The sequence below is a fragment of the Equus caballus genome, chromosome 20 (genome assembly GCF_041296265.1).
Source record: "Equus caballus isolate H_3958 breed thoroughbred chromosome 20, TB-T2T, whole genome shotgun sequence".
NCBI lineage: Eukaryota > Metazoa > Chordata > Mammalia > Perissodactyla > Equidae > Equus > Equus caballus.
In genome coordinates this window covers 1079682-1096600 of record NC_091703.1, presented here as the reverse complement: position 1 = coordinate 1096600, position 16919 = coordinate 1079682, and the positions used below count along the sequence as shown (strand labels likewise).

Genomic DNA, 16919 nt, shown 5'->3' with positions numbered 1-16919 from the left:
CTTGTGTTGTGGTCTATTTTCTTCAGTGCATATGGTTCATCTTCTGTTTGGGAACGAAGTCTTCTCACCTGATCGCCAGCATAGCAGTTGCTACAAAGGTGGCTGTGCCCTGGTTGCAGATTCTCCATGAGGAGATTCTCCATGAGGCTTTAGCTCTTCACAGCTTGGTGGCTGGCTTCCCTGAGCAAGCTTCCTGAGAGTGGCACATCCTTGGAAGTCACATCACACCACTTCCACAGAACAACACTTCTATTCTGTTGATTGAAGTAGGTACACACCTGCCTCCTTAGGAGGGAACCTAAACCTCACATATTTATGGTATGTGTCTCCAAGAAGTTGTGGCCAATTTTTAAAACCACCATGAACTAGACGCCAGAATTGATTTATCCATTCTATTGTAGATGGATATTTGAGTACTTTCTACTTTGGAGGAATGAAGAGAATGATGCTCTAATCATTCTTGCTCTTTTCTCTTGGTTCAAATGTTTAGATTTGATTGAGTGCACATCTAAGAGTAGAATTGCTGGTCATGTAGTATGTGTGTCTCCAGCTTTAACAGATAGATCCTGCCAAAAAGCTTTCCCAAGTGGCTGCATGAATTCCTGCTCCTACCAGCAAAGTGTGAGCCTTCCAGTTGCTCTGCAGCCTGCCCTCCACTTGCTGCCATCGGCTCAGCATTTCACATCTGTTTTTAACCATTCTCTGGTTGTATAGAAGATCTCAGTGTGGTTGAATTGTAATTTCCATGGTACCTACTGATTCTAGCATATTTGCATATGCTTGTTGACCGTTGGGACACTCTGTGTGTGAAGTGCCTGTTGAACTCTTTTGCCCAGTTTTAAGCAATCGGTTTGTTTGGATTCTTTCTTACTGTAATGTTGAAGATTTTCTGTATTATGCATGAGAATCCTTTGTTGAATATTCGGATTGGAACAATCTCTTCACATCCTGTGACTTGCCAATTCCCTCTTGTAATATGTCTCATGATGAACCGAAAGTCTAAATTTTAATGAATCCAAGTTTACCGATCTTTTCTTTTATGGAGAGTGTGTGTATGTGGGCATTTGTGTGTCTTCTTTAAGAAGCTTTTGCTATCCTGTCATCCTGAAGATGTTTTCTTATGTTGCCTTCTAGAAGCTTTATTATTTTACCTTTCACCTATAGGTCACAGTGTCCAGGAATTGAGTTATGTGTGTTGTGAGGGTAGGGGTCAAGGTTTCTTTTATATCCATATGCTTATTTCTAGGAGTAATAACTGGCAGCATTGGGACAGGTGGACACAAGCCTGGGAGTTAGGGGTCCTGTATTCTCAGCCTTAACCTCCCTTTAAAGCACCCTGTGAACTTGAGCAGGTGATTTTCCCAGTTCTTCCTCCTCTCAGGTTCCCTCCTTCCTTCCTTTCTTCCTTCTATCCTTCCTTCCACACTCCCTCCCTCCATTACTTCCTTCCTTCCATCTATCCATCCAACCATCTGTCCAGATATCAATCTGTCCAACTGTCCTCCTGCCTGTTCGCCTGTTTTTTCCCTCTTCTCTCCTTCCATCCTCTTTCCTCCCATCTTCTCTTCCTTGTGTGTATTCTTCCTGCTTTCCCTTAGACCCTCCATTTATCCACTCTTCCTCTGTCCATCCAGGTATCCCCTCTGTCTGTACCACTACCTCTCTCTTTGTTCCATCTCTCTCTTCAACCACACTCACTCTTTTGGGTTCATCTCCTTCACAGGCTTGCTCATCCCTCTACTCACACAATCCCTCCTTCTGTCACTCACATTTATGGCTCACCTGTGAATGGTTGTCCTGGGACAACCACTACCAGAGTGCAGATGAGCCTGTGGGGCTTCACCCACTGTATGGGGGGCTCTGTCCCACCCTAACAAGAGCCCTTTCCACAGCTCCTGAGCCAAGCAGCAAGTTCCTGCCTACTTCCTCATCGCCTGAGCAACCAGAGGCCACCACAGGCCTAGAGGACCCCTCTTCCTTCCCCAGAGGAGCTCTCCAGCCCCACACCTCCACTGCCGAATTATCACTTGGGAGCTGGAAAGCCAAGGAGTGCAATTCTGCTTTTCAGGCAATCATGCTGATCACAAAGATTATACCAATAATCCAGTCTGATGCAGCCCTCAGACAGGCCCTGGTCTTGTGAAATTCACAGAAAATTCTAATCAAAGGTGGGATGTTTTGAGGAGAAGCACTGGCATTGTTTGGGCGGGAAGAGCTTTGTGGAGGAAGTTTTGCCCAGTTGGGGTCTTTAAGAAGGAGTAGGCATTATATAGGGAAATAGGGTGTGTTTTGAGGAGCAATCCTCAAGTGCAATTTGTGTTACTGGCAGGGGAGGAAGGAGGAGGTGAGTGAGATACTGGCTTCAACTTAGATGAGCACAGCAGTGGGTGGTGGTTCCACTGGGAGAAAAGGCAACAGATGATAATGAGTTCAGGACTCTGATCTGGTCTCAGGCCAGCTGTCAGTGATGGCCATCTCTCCCCATCTCTTCTTGCAAGGTATGGGGCATGAGCTGAAGGCCCTCACACTGAACTTCAGCATCTCCAACCTCCAGTATTCAACAGACATGAGCAAGGGCTCAGTGACATTTAACTCCACTGAGACAGTCCTGCAGCACCGGATGAGACCCTGGTGCCTGCAGCTCCTGGTAGAATGAGTCCCAGCCAGCCACTCCCCACCTGCTGTCTCTCCTGCTCACCCTCCTCCTGACTCCTCCACTGCTTGGATCCTTGTTCAAGAAGAGCAGCCTAGGCCCCTTGTCCTTGGGTTGCAGACTGATCTCCCTCAGGAAAGTCCCTTTTCTGAGCGTTTGAGAGTCACAAACACTTTCAGAGCCCACCCCACTTTTCACTCTTCCCACTGACTGCCAATTTGCTCCTCCCTCCCTCTGGCCCCCATTAATAGAGGACTCAGGACATCTCTCTAGAGTCCCCACATTCCTCTCTCCCCAGGCCTGGGGAGGATGGGGCAGCCACCAGCGTGGAAGCTGTCTGCACCTACCACCCTGACCCCATGGCGTGTGATGGAGAGTATGACAGAGACATCAGGTGACAGCAGCATTCCAGGGAGCTTAACAAGCTGACTCACCGTGTCACCCGGAGGGGCCTCTACTCCCTGCTCAGGGACAGCCTTTTTGTCAGTGGTGAGTGTTCATGCTGAGCTGGATTGATAGTGATCATTACTTATGCCTGTTCTGCTTTATTTCTTCTCTAACAATTCAGCCCAGATTCTGATTTGGGGGACACAGAAACTGAATATGTAGAAAATTTCAATTTGCAAATGAAGACTGTGCTGTAAATGGATTTGTAGATCCCAATCATAAAAAAATAAAGTCAACTATCTCTGTAATAATTTTTATATAGATTGCCTGGAGAAATAATAATATCTTGGTTATAATGGGTTTAAATATACTATTAAAATTAGTTTCATGTGTTTATTTTTACTTTCTTAAATGTGGCTACTAAAAGAAGTTTAAATTCCATAAGATAGAGTGTCAATTCTACTGTTGCACAGCACTGTTCAAGCCATGAAAATAAAGCCCAGAGAAAGTGGTTAGGGACAATTTTTCCAAGGAAAGGAGTCAATCCAACCCACGTGGCAAGATGCAGAAAACAGTCTCATCACACACACACACACACACACACATACACACATTCACAGTCACAAAACAAAAGCAACATCATCATAGAGTTTCACCACTACTCAAGTGGCAGGAGGTTGCACTCCTACATTGTCCTAAGTGGACGAACCTAAGGAAAGAAGCCAGAAGTCAAGAGAATTTACCAAACAGGAAAATATGAAACGAGAGAGTAAATGTCAGGATCTTATGTGAGGTTCCCAGTGGTGGATTCTGTTAGTGATTCAATATGTTAGGGAGAATTTTGCTAGAAGGGTTGTAACAAAACTCACCTTTCCTTTCCTTTGTAGAAATATACAAGTTGTTTAAAGAATAATAGCTGTAGCCAACCAATGAAAAGATGATAGAACACGAATATCACTCTTGTAAATCACTCCTGGATTAGTGAGCCAGTCAGGGAACAGATGACAGTGCATTGAGTTGGAGCTCATTAGGTTGATTCTGGCTTCATGACCATCCTATGTATTGTCTCATGCGAGGACCTCTAAAACATGCTGCCCCTGCCACTCATTTGCCACCGAGGTCCGCCAACCAGACCAGACCTTGCTGACAAATGCCCTGGCTGGACCCATTCTGAGCACACCTGGAAGACTCTCCCTAAATCCCACTCTGTCACGGCGCTCTTCCACCTACAACCAGCCAGGGAGACATTCCCTCCAAGGCTCACACTGTGTGTGCCCAGTTCTGGGATGGCACTTCCCCTCAAGTGAAGAAAAGGATCAGAGGGCAGAGCCTGTGGGCTGCAGCCATTAGGACAAGGCCTAAGGTTTTCTGCTAGAGAGAAGAGAACCTGTAGTGGGTGTGGGTCCCAGGGTGCAACAAGCTCCCATGATTTCTGGATAGAATCTCAAAAAATGATGCAGGACAGAGAAGGGATGCTTGGGTGTGATTGTGCTTGGGAATGTCCGTAGGGAGGCGGATGTGCCATTGGAAATGCCTTCAACAATGTTGTTCATTCTTCGATTCATCCTGTCTCAGAGAGTGCTTTCTACATCCATCCAGGCACTAGTCTTCCTTCTGGAGCAAACAGATAGCATCAGAAGAACGTTTCCATTTCATTTATAATGGATTGTTACAGTGCTTGTAATGTGCTAGGTGTTGCAAGCACTTTTCAAACATTAACTCCTTTAATACTCTCCATGTCCTTACAAATTAGGTACACTTATCATTCTTGCCAACACCAGATGAGCAAACTGAGGCACTGGTGAGGTGAGTAACTTGCCCACTACCAATATCTAGGAAGTGACTGAGCTGGAATTTGAACATAAGATATTGTCCCCATATTCTCTGCTCTTAATCATGTTGTTTGCTCTCTAAGACTTCACACCATGAAGAAGTTGGCTCAGCGTATCTATTTTCTTGTTACACCCATTAGCCCCATTCTTTGATCTCTGTCTGAAAAAGATACTTTTTGCATCAAAACTGCTGCACATACACACCAAAATGACTTCTCCCCATATCCCATGTCCTGGAAAATACATAGAGAACATTTCAAAACCTTTCTTTCCCAGGCTGGGAGTGCTTCTTGGAAATCCCACTGTTCTGTAAGAAGCCAAGGGAAGGCTGGGAGCTGAGTCTCAGGGGAAAGGTGACCTCAGGTGTTACCATGGAATTGCAGAATGGATGGGAGGCCTCAGCAGAAACTGACTTAAGGATCTGGTGGAGTTTGAAGCTGGGTGCTAATTTCCTGGCTGTGGGTGTAGGGGCTGGTGCCACATTCCAGGGAGAAGGGATGGCTCCCTGTGTTCTTAGGGGAAACCAGACCCAGGAAAGAGATGAAATGACGGTTTCCATTCACAATGGACTTGTGAGGGGAAACATTCAGCCCAGAAGAGAGAGTCATGTTCCTGAGGTCACCAGAAGAAGCTGCCTCTGCTTCTGCCAAGCAGAAAGCCCTCCTTCATGGACTCACTTTATCCAAATGAGACCAAGAAGGAGGAAATCATGAGATGACCTTGCAGATGTGAGATCTGTGATGTTGGAGACTGTGCCTGGGAGGCCCTGAAAGGCCTCACGGAGGTGACATTTGCTGTGAGCAGAGTGACAGATGTGAGGCACACCTACCTGTGTCTGGAAACAGTTTGAGTGTCAGGGAGAAGACACCGCTGGTGCAGGGACTCACAGGAAGAAAGGAGTCTGAGCAGAGAAGGGCAGAAAGGTGGCAGTGTGGCTGGAAGGATCCTGAGAAGAGAGAGGAGGGGAGACGGGGGCACGGCAGGGACGGGTGGCAAGACTGGCAGACTGCTTTTTCCTGTCACTCTCTGACGACATTGCTCCAAGACCGTGCCCCTAGAAAGTACAAATCCTTAAGCTCTCACAAAGTGTGTGTGCCAGGAATTGGGCACGGCTTAGCTGGGTGCCTCTGCCTCAAGGTCTCTATGAAGCTTGGGCTGCGTCTCTATTGCGGCTCGACTTGGGGAGCATGTGCTCCCAAGTTCGCTCACATGCATGTTGACAGGGTTTGTCTGGATGGAAAGCCTGAGTTCCTGCCTGTCGGCCAATCAATCTCTCCGCTCTCTCCTATGGAGCCTCTACATAGGGAAATTGAACACATGTGCACTTTCTCCCCCAGTTCCAGAGATATAAGAGGCAGAGAGAGAGAGAGAGAGAGAGATGGAAACAGGAGGAGGGAAAGAGGGAGGGGGATAAAGAAAATGACTAAGAAGGAAGGGCCAGGCTTTTTGTTCTTAACCCTGGGTTGCGTGCCATCACAACACCTTGGCTGCGTTCTGTTCAGAAGCCATTTCCTGACCACTGTGTGGTTCCGCAAGGATGTGCACAGCAGAAGACAGTGAGGACCGGGAGCCATGGTGGAGGCTGCCCTCCACATAGGCTGACATGAGGCACTTGGGTCTGAAAGTAAGTCAAACAGGAGGCCATGGAAGGTTTCATGCCAGTGACTGGCTATATCTGAATTTCTTCTAATTTCAACCCCTTAAAGGGGCAGACGTGGGAATGAGGCTCAGAGGGGCAGTGACTTTCTCAAGGTCCAAAAGCTACAACCCTGTCCTGTTTTGAGGGATACTCCACACGATATCCCACCCCTTCTTGTCATTCTTTCATCTCTAACTGTGTGCATCAGACACACGTGAAACCAGACCACAGGTGTTGTCACTAATATTTCTTTTACAGCTGAGGATGTCCCAAGGGAGCTATTTCTGACCTTGTCCCCATTGTGCAGGTTGAAAGATTAAGGAGGCCCTGGGAGGCACAATGGTGTTTCCAAGACACAGAGCTTCTAGGGAAAAAGAGGCCTGAACTCAGCTGAGCTCAGCTTCCTCAAGCTGGAAGCCTGGTTCCATCTCAAGGTCCTGTGTGGGGCTCTGTGCTGGCTAATTGCGTAGAGTTCTGGAGATGATATGGGCAAGGAGGGTGAGCAGCCAAGAGCCCAGAGGTGGTTTGGTTGGGTGTGATTGAAGAAAGGGGCCCAGGTAAGGGAACCTTGAGGTAGTGACCTCACTTCCTTCGTGACAGACCCCAACAGAACTTAGCACACTGGTCTCCAGGAGCCCACATTCTAGACATAGCCTCCTATTGAGCTCACTTGAGTGGAGACATTCAAGAGAACAACATGTTCTACTATTGTCTCCCGACTTGTCTAGGCTGTGGCTTCAGGAAAGCCAAGACACAGAGTCTTTTCAGTCACTACACACATTGGCTTGGCCCTCACCTGCACCGCCTCTGGCCATTTGGCAGGAGGAGACCTCAGGTAACACAGGGCAGGCCAACCACGTTAGGCCACAACGGGATCCCAGCCCCACACCCCTCTGAGCCTCCTTGTGTGTCGGGGGGGAGTGGAGTGAGGGATGGCGGGGCAGAGTGGGGACCCACCGTGGGCACGAGCCCTTTGCTGGCTGTTCGAAGCCTGGCAGTGTACTGTGTTCCTAGCCTAGGTGGTGGGTAGCAGGATGGGAGAGTGGGTGCTGGGGACAAAGCTCCTCTATGCATACGTCAGTCCCGAATCCTCCAGGTCTCATCTCATTCCCTCCCTGGCTGGAGTTCTACACAGACACTGCTGGGTACCTGATCGGTGCTGGGGATTCCTCCTGTGGCCAAGTCGAGGCAGGCCCCTGAGACCTCCCTGCCCAGCTCTCTGGCATTGTCTTTGCAGAGCTGCACATAGGAGGTGGTCGAAGAGCTGACGGATGGCTTCGGGTACTCCATCTTCCTGGACATGGGGCAGCTCCACCATGCCACCATCAATAACCAGGGCTGCTCCGAGGTGAGAGTGGGCACGGAGGGGTCTTCCTACCCAGTACCCTGAGACGATCATGGCCGGCCCAGAATCCAAACTCAAACTGCCGTTCTCCTGGGACCCTAACAGTGTTGTCCCCCCTCAGTGTCCCACAGTCCCATTCCCAAAGGAATCTAGACTTCTGCTCCTCCCCATCAGCTGCATAGGAAGGTCGGAGGGCACTCTGTGCATTTTCCTAGGAAGATTAGAGAAAACGTTGATGTCATTGTCACTTCCCACTAGGCCCTGAGTATCTTTGAATTTTGCCTTTTTTGGAACATGAAACCTGGGTAACGAGGGTCTCCAAACTCCCTTTAATGTAAGAGAAATAACTATCAGCGTCTTTTGGAAGTCAAGGGATTCTCAGAGCTTGTCACTGCCCTGTACACTGTTTCCATACCGGGGAGGGGTGAGGTGACCACATAACATTTCCCTCTGGGTCAGGGTCCGATGAAGCCTCAGGCAGTTAGAGGGGATGTCCCTCAGCCCTCACTTTGGGCGGTTCTCAGTTCTGACCCACAGGACCTAGAGAAGCCACTTGGCATGCCTAAGCCTCTGATCTCCTCTCTAGAGAGGGGTGCTGTTGAGGATTCCCTGGGCTGGTGCTCTTCACAGAGGGAGGTCTGTTGTCCCTCAGTGAGCAAATGCCCTCGAGGGAGCTGAATATGGAATCCTTTGCCCGCCCAAAGTCAGGTTGTACTTTCAGAGCCCAGAACCTTGCTGAGTGTGGGCGCTCCTGTCTCTCCTGTTGCACATGTCTGGGAGGGGCTAGGAGTTCCTGGGTCAGCTGCAGACCTCGATGACGCTGGTGGTTTGCAGTGGTGGCCCTGACCCTGTGTCCTCCTCATCCCACCCAGTGTGAAGATGAGTCCACTCTGTCTGTAACTGAGGCCTGCAGGATGCGTGCCCTCCAGGCAGGCATGATGCAGAGGCTCTCAGAGTCTGTGCTGCCAGCCTTCCCCAGCAGAGTCCTCTGCAGTGTCATCAACTCCCTCTACAGCTACTCAGGCTCCAGCACTTCCCACCAGGTCCTGGACCAGCTGTCTCCCAGGTGACTGACCGCTGCCTCCAGAGCACAGTGGTAACTCTGCCCACTGCCAGCTGTGTGTCTTGTCTTGGGAATGTCACCACATCTCTCTGAGCCTGAGTTGGCTCCTCTGAAACGTGGGATGGGAGAGGATGAACTTGCTAGGGTTCTCCCAGGGATGAATGGGCTCAGCCATCCACGTGCTTCCATAGTGCCCGGCTCTGCAGAGAGGGCCGTGGGCCATGCTGTTGTTGCTGGTGGTGGTTATTTCTCTGACCCCTATGAAAAGTAGTCTTCCTCTCCCTTCACTGGCTTGTGGCATGTTGAGTTTGGAAAAGCACCTGGGGAGCACCCTGTCAAGGAGGTTGAGATGCCATCCAGCTGGTCCTGGTGCTTGTCTTTGATCTAGCCATTTAGGGATCTCTGGGGCCCCAGAGGGGCCCCAGGCCTACTCAGACACCTGGGGTGGTTCTGGTTGGAGTTCAGTCAACAATGTCTATGAAGGACCTACTGTGTGCAGGACATCTGGACACACTATCACTCAATGAATGAAGCAGACTGCCTCCCTGGGCCTCCCCTCTAGTCTGAGAGTCAGACAGTCACACTTGACATCATTCCTTGGTCCCATCTACCCTACATCCCCGGTGATGCCCTCATCCCCTTTGGGACACATGGAGGCAGCTTGGCCCATTGTGTGTGGGATGCTGGAGGACAGCACCACCTCCCAAAGTGAGTGGTCTTTGGGTCCAGATGGATGGCCTACTGTCTCTAGCAAACAGGGTGGGGGGAGAGGATGGAGGCTGTGGCTGGGGCAGCCCTGGGAGAACCCTGCATCTCACCCATCTTGTGATTCCCATGAGAGGGCTGAGTTCTGGTGGCTTCCACTCCAGCAGGACTGGACTCAAAGAGAGCTGTGCATGGGTCCCAGGCCCCCTGAGAACCAGAAGGGAGGCTGGGCTGAATTGTCCCCTAGAGACCCACTCCCAGCAGAGTCCCAGCTCATTCTGCCTCCCTTTCTCCACATCCACCCCTTGTGAATGCCACCACCAGGTCCATAGTAGGAGGTGCGTGAGCAAGCTGCTCCCAAATCTGCTGGAGTCTTCATTCCAGTGGCCCACATCCATGGTGGGCTGGGGTGGGCTGTGTCCAGACCCTTGGGGTGGAGAGTGTCAGTGGGAACAAGAGACTCTCACAGACTGTGTGTTCAGCCTGCTGGATGAGCAGGCCTGCCACTGCCAGGACAGCCAGCCAAGGCTCAGGGCTGGGATGGGGCCCTCCTCTGGAGGGGGAGGGTCTGGTACAGGGGCCCAGATGCTAACAAGAGTGCCTTGGGCGGGCAGTGTTTAAGGAAAGGCCAGGCCACTGACTCTGTGGCCCATCTGCCTCCCTCCAGTGGTATCTATTTCCTGCTGGGAACCTGGCTGTGCCAAGGGCAGGATTGCAGGGAGTCCCTGCAGTTTCCCTGTTGGACCCTGCAGCTGGACACTCTGCATGTCAGCTTTGGTGGCTCACACGTGGAGGGCCATGCCTACCTTCTGCCAGGCCACCTGGAGCACCTGAAGGCCATTGAGGCCAAACAGAAAGGTGAGGGGACTGGAGTCTGAGAAGACTGTCTGTGTTGAGGTTCATGGGCTAGAGTTCCCTTCAAGGCAGTGGAGTCTTTCCTGTCTTTGAAAATCACAGAAACTGTCAGGTGTGTGAGTGAAACTTTCTCTTTATCCTGCTCCAGAGCCAGCTCCAAAGCTCCTGCCACTTCCAGAGCCAGAGCCAGTGTCAGCACCTGGTCTAGAGCCAGCTGCACCTCCAGTGTCACCACCTGTGTTAGAGCTGAAGCCAGCAGCCCCTGAGTTGGCACCTCAAGGGCCAGAGCAAGGGCCACCATTAAAGGCAGCCCCAGAGCCAGCTCATGCACTGGAGCCCACTGGAGGCTGACCTCCACTCAGCCTTCCAGTTCCATCTTCACCAGCCACGAGCCCTCCAGATCCAGCCCCGGAGCCCACCTGCCCCTGGGCTGTGACCACCGAGGACCAGCTGCGGGAGGAGAAGCCGAACATCTTGGACTTCCCTCCCCAGCTGGTGGCAGAGCAGCTGACGAGGATGGCTGCGGTGAGCAGCGGATCTGGCAGGGCAGGTGACTCCTGCCTTCCAGGTGCCATGAGCACCTGCCATTCCCTGCTCAGGAATCTGATGATCTGGGTCCACATCCCTGCTCCCTCCCTTACCAACACTGTGACCTGGGTAGTTTTCTTTCCCCCCAAGCCTTCGCTGTCCCCTAGCAAACAGGGCACAGTAGAGACAGACACTCAGAGCATCTGCTGCACAGGGTGGCTGTGCAGATGAATGAGGTGGGAGAGAGTGGAAGGTGGGCAGAGTCTGGCCCTTTGGTGGGGGATGGGCACTCACTGAAGTGCTGCCAGGTCCTTGGGTGGATCCCCCATCTGCGCAGGTGGCCAGAACAGCCTCAGCACTTATCAGGCAGGTGATGTGTATTGATTCCAGTGGACAAAAACAAAGCTGGTGGTTGTCCCTGCCTCGGGGGAATGTGCATGGGAATGGGGAGTGGGACCGGAGGGGGACTGGGATGGGTAGATGATGGCCCTTCTGGTGGGCATGTGTGGGCTGCATTCTGGAGCTTGGAGGAAGTGAGACAGGGCTGGGAGCAAATGTCACCTCACTCCCCCACAGTACTGTGTCCGGGTTCATCCTGGACTGGGTGCATTCAGTGGACACAGCCAAACCCAGGGACTCCCACAAGCCTCAGGCCACATGCTCTGATTCCTGATCTCCAGCTCTGATCTCACCCTGCCTGGGCCTATGGAGGACTGTGGACACTGAGCTGGGGTGCAGCAGGGCTGGGTGACACTCCGAATCTTCTTCAGGAGCTGATCAAGACATTGGTGCCCGCCCACTGCCTCGGCTCCATCTGGTCCGAGCGAGACAACAGGGAACGCGAGTACCTGGCACCCACCGTCCGTGACACTGTGACGCAAGACAACACCGTGGCCAATTGCATCCTCGTCACCTGCCTTGGGGACCTGAGCATGACAGCACAGGACAGGGCCAGGGTAGTGGAGCTCTGGGTCTGTGTGGCTGAGGTAAGTCGTGGCAGGCCCTGTCTGGAGGCATGGGAAATGCCTCTTGTTTCTCAGCTCTCAAGATTGAAGCTTGGCGTCTGAGTCCCTGGACTGTCCCTTGACCCTCCTGCCAGGGCCACACTGACCTTGACTTGAGGTCCCAATGGGGACAAGCTCACTTCCTTCCTTGTGTTGAGCTACAAATCCTTGTGCCTGGCAGTGTTACTTGTCGGGTGCCACGTGTGCCCTCCCTGGCTTCCCTGGACATCTGTCTCCTCAGGGACAGGAGAAGTCCGTGAGGGGATGAAAGCCAGAGGGAGCAGAGCTCCAGCTCCCCCTCAAGGCTCCATCTCTTCCCTTCCCCAGGAGTGCCGAGGCCTCGGAAACTTCTCTTCCCTCCACACAATCCTTTATGCCCTGCAGAGCCCTACCTTTACCCGTCTCCAAGACACCTGGGGACAAGTTTCCAGGTGGGTAGGCTGCTCTCCAGCCAAGCACCATCAGGGTGAGGTGGCCCAGGCAGCCGGCTTTGGGCCGGCATGTCCCCCAAAGTCAGCTGAGACCACCTGGGAAATAGTGAACACCGGGCACAGGGACTGATCTGGGTGCTGGGTATCTGAGTCTCTCAGGGCCCTTAGGCCAGCAGTTCTGCCCCAGTGATTCATTTCCTTCCAGACCAGATCCTGGCTTGAGCCCAGGTGGAGATTGTCAAGTGTTTCCTTTGCAGCAACAGAAGTCTCTATGCAGCTGAAATCAACACTGTTGCAAAGAGACCTGTTTGGGACATATGGGAATGGAGGCCCCAGGGGACAAGAGGAGAGGCCCCTTACCAGTGCCATGGGGACCTTAGAGCTCAGAGCACCCCAGTGAAGTCCCTCATCCAGGCCCCAGGCAGTTTGGATCTGCTGGCTTCTCAAACAAAAGGGATTTGCCCTTCCACCAACCCACAGTTTTTCTTGTTATCTTTCTTTCTTTCCCCACCCCTCAGGGAGAGTTGTCGAACTTTTAAGAAGTGGTGCAGGAGAGAGCAGCGCGTGAACAGGGAGCTGCTCATGCAGGTAACCTGGAGGCTGGAGATCTGGAAGGAGGCCAGAAGGAGAGGGGAGGGGAACATCCTGAGGGGATCCTAGGAGGTGAGGTGCATGGCAAGGCTCGGCCCAGGCTGGGGGTCAGAGAGCCCTGTGAGGGTGAGGCAGGCCAGAGCCACTCAGCCAGGCCCCCCAGGACACCCTGCCTTCTCCCTCCCTGTCTGTTCAGCTGGGGTCTGTACAAACCCTCGAGAAACCAGAGGTCGGGGACTTGGTCAGATTTAGAGCCGGGGGTGGGGTGAAGGCAGCGGGGACAGGGCCTCTGGCTGGGACTGGGAGCAGCCTCTCCTCAATGGGTCCTTGAGCCAGTCACTGCCCCTCTGGGGGCCTCGGTCTCCCCCTCTGGGAAGTGGAGGGAAATGATCGGTGGTGCAGGCCTCCCAGCAGGGTGATACTGTCCAAGGGAGGACAGGAACGTGAGGAGATCTGTGCTGGCTCCTCCTTGAGAGGTGAGGGGAGAGCAGTGATGAGATGCAGATGACCCTGTGTCCTCAGGAGACTCCTGGAAGCAGGTGACATTTTCCTCACACTTTTCAGATGAGGAAAGAGGCTCAGGGAGGCCTGGGCAGGCCCAAGGTCACACAGGAGTGAGTCCTGGAGCCAGGCCTGATCTAGAATCAGACCACCCTGGAGGTAGGAGCAGCATAGGCAGCAGTGGCCTAGAGCCAGATGGCCAGGGTCTGAGTTCAGGGGCCTTGGTGGACATGTGGAGGGAGTATGGTTGCACTGTCCTTGTCCTCAGCACCGACAGGAGGCAACCTCTGTGTTAGTGACCACAGAGAGGGCCTGCCAGGGAACCCAGGAGAGGCAGCAGCAGCAGGTGAGGAGGGTGCCTGTGGGGGAGGGGCCCAGGAGTCAGAGGAGAGGGGGCTCCCCCTCTAGCTGGAGACCTCCCTCAGGAGAGGGGCCATCCTCCTCCAGGGCATCTGCTGTGGCCACCTAGCCTGATGTGCCTGCATTGGCAGTGAGCAAGAGAGGACCTGGAAGGGCTGGCAGCAGGACAGATTTGGGGTCGAGAGGGGCAGGGGCCACACCCCCTGGGGTTGGCCAAGAACCAGCCCTGGGACGTGACTGGTGGACTTTGGTGCTCCTGGAGGGAAGGGGAGGAGGGAATTGTGGGTGTTGGGGTGTCCCGAGGATCCTAGGCTGCTCTGTGTGAGAGTGTGGGGTGGGCAGGAGGCTGGGGTGAGGAGTTTCAGGGGAGGGTTCATGGGGGCACCTGAGAGCGGGAGCTCATCACCATGCCCACCCCGATGGCGGCACAGGGTGTCGTCCCCTCCATGGTGACATTCTTCAGTTCCCTGGAGCTGCTGGAAGCTACGATGGTGGATTATGTGGAGGTGCGTGAGCCTGGAGGTGGGTCCGGGGGCTCAGGCTCCTGAGGGTGGGGAGGAGAGAGTCCTTCCCTGAGCCCTGAGCTCTCTGCATTTGGCACAGATCCTTTCAGCAGGGCCTCCAGCCTCGTGTGGGAGTTGGGACATCAAGCCCATCTCCCCAATGAGTAATGCAGGCTCTGCAGAAGCCACCATCCAGATTCCCTGGGCTGCTGAGGCTCAGAGTTGCCTGACTGTGCGGCCGCAGGAGGTGGTGTCTGAGCTGGACTCAGCCTCTTCCTCTGGCCCTGCCCATGAGGGAAGAGAAGACGGGCACCTCCCAGTCAGGAAGCACATCAGTGGCTGAACTGTCCCTTCCTGCCTGAGGCCTGAGTCTCCCCACGCATCATCAGAGAGGGTTAGATTACAAGGTCTCTTGCCTCAGTTGCACTGTGCCCCCTGCACTGGAGCCTAGAGACTGGCCGAGTTCCAAGTCTTGTCTCTGGAAGGGCCTGCCCACTGGCAGCAGTGCAACATTGGAAGAGGTGTGGACGGGGGCTAGTGCTGGCCTAAGGGGGCCGTTTCTGATGGACTGGCTGTCTGCCTTCCAGGGGAATGTGCTGAACTGTCGGAAATGGAATGAGGTAAGCGGCTGCAGGCTCATGAAGGGGAGGGTCGGGGTGTGGAAATCAGAGAGCCCCCGCCCATGGGCAGGACCCCCTCTGGCCCAATCCCCAGGGTCGGACATTTATTTGCACAGTTCGATATACAGAGATGGGGATCCAATGGCATTGGTGGATGGGGGAAGGGCTGGCATCAAAGATGCCTTCCTGGAGGAGGAGCTCTTTCGGGCCAAATGTGAGAGCAAGCAAGTCCTGACTGGAATTGCAGGGAGGCAGGGTTCCCAAGTGGGCAAAGGCCCAAGACTGGCTCCTTGCCCCCCTCCTCACCCCCTCCAAGAGCCCGGTAGTGTCCCCCACTCAGGCCCTGTGAGCATCCTGTGCTTGCTCTCTCCTAGGAATTCAAACTGATGGAGGAGATCGAGCTGTTCCAGGAGGCTGCAAATCTGTACACCGTGCAGCCTGACGAGCACATTAGGGCCTGGTTCCAGGCTGTGGAGCCCCTGAGCAAGGAGGAGAGATGAGGCGGGTCAGGAGTTGGGGGAGGGCAGGGCAGACTCTCTCTGCTGACCAGCTCCAGAGCCCATGACGGTGGCTTCATGGTCAGCCTCAGATCTGGTGGCATCGCGACCCCTGGGGCCCTTGGACTCCACCTACGGGCAGGCTCCAGGACGCACATGTCATGTGTGGCTCCTGAGAGCTCCCAGCTCTACTCTGTCCTGTAGCTACAGCCTGTCCTGCCAGCTGGAGCCCCGATACCACTGGGCCAGAAAGATTCGATTTGTCTTCAAAGACAAGAAGAACCGCTCAGGACAGAGTGAGTGTCTGCACCGGCAGTGGCTGAATCCACGGGCTCAGGAAACATTCAGGCTGAGTTTGGGCCTGGGGAGGCAGACAGCTGGCACTGGGTCCCAGCTCCACTGCTGAGCAGTCCTGTCCTGGGCAGTTGCACTCACATTTCTGGGACTGGATTCCTCCTCTGTGAAACGGGTGACACTAAATATCAGCCCCTGTGTCAGAGACAGATGGGGTGCTGTTGGCTGTCTGAGCACTCAACACAGGGCTGGAGCACAGAGCACCTTGGGGGCAGGGAGGGGGTGTGCCCTGTGATTCCAGGGCAGGCCCCTCAGGAAATGCCTCTCTTTCTCTAGGCACCAGACCCCCAACCAAACGCCCAGTGGTGGTGATCCATGACCCTCCTGAGACCAGCTGAACTACAGCACGGACACAGTGGGTACACTCAGGGTGCACAGGGCCACGTCCTCTGATTCTGACAAGGAGAACTTTGTGATCCATTTCCTGGGGTCCCCTGGAGGCCATGAAGGCAGGCACCAAACCCTCTTCTCCCTCCCCGCTTTTCCCCAGCACCTATTTCCGTATTTGCAGGGGCCGTGTTTTTGTTGTCAATGGTAAATGGTCCGTTTGAGTATTATATTAAATTGTTGCTTCTTTCTAATCCTGGGAGTGGAGGTGTGCGTCTTTTGCTCCCCGCGCTCATGGTAACCACATCCAGAAACTCACATTCCTCCTCGAATTTAGAAACCTCGCAGCGTCAGCAGCTTAGTTTATGTGGAGAAGGGAGAAGGGCCAGTCCCCTCCCAGGCTACTGAAGGACATGCCCAAGTCCCCCTCCCTCCGAGGACAGGATCATTGCAGTGTAGTTCACCCTGTCCAGGAGCAGAGAAGGCCCCCTCTGACCTCTTGGGACTAAGGGATTGGAGGCATTTTCTCAGGCAGAGTGACAACCACTGAGCTGGGCGTGTCTTTCACACTAGCATGTGCCTGTCGCTAGCACATGTCCTGCCCAGGACAGTGGCTCCTTTCTACACTCTGCAGGAAGAGTTAACAGTTTCCCAGTTTCTCTTGCACACAGATTAGAACTTTGCTTTCTGATTCAGTCTCCGGAATGGCTTCAGCACTTAGTGA

At 53.5% G+C, this 16919-nt stretch overlaps 1 protein-coding gene across 1 annotated transcript; it reads left to right on the top strand.

Annotated features, from left to right (window-relative positions):
* Positions 1–7126: 7126 nt before the first annotated feature.
* LOC106781178 (ral guanine nucleotide dissociation stimulator-like) lies at positions 7127–16449 on the top strand. Its single transcript, XM_070245609.1, has 13 exons — positions 7127–7346; positions 7749–7859; positions 8729–8922; positions 10292–10482; positions 10628–11004; positions 11778–11993; positions 12339–12442; positions 12961–13030; positions 13803–13880; positions 14326–14400; positions 14985–15017; positions 15392–15810; positions 16145–16449. Exons 5-12 carry the CDS (start codon positions 10996–10998, stop codon positions 15515–15517), a joined length of 711 nt encoding a protein of 236 aa, XP_070101710.1. The 5' UTR covers positions 7127–7346; positions 7749–7859; positions 8729–8922; positions 10292–10482; positions 10628–10995; the 3' UTR covers positions 15518–15810; positions 16145–16449.
* Positions 16450–16919: the final 470 nt, after the last annotated feature.

Bases quoted from the DNA above. Each gene is read 5' to 3' on its own strand.
- LOC106781178 (XM_070245609.1), top strand. The intron at 13,031-13,802 runs GTAACCTGGAGG...CCTTGTCCTCAG, and splicing joins ACAGGGAGCTGCTCATGCAG to CACCGACAGGAGGCAACCTC. The intron at 14,401-14,984 runs GTGCGTGAGCCT...TCTGCCTTCCAG, and splicing joins CGATGGTGGATTATGTGGAG to GGGAATGTGCTGAACTGTCG.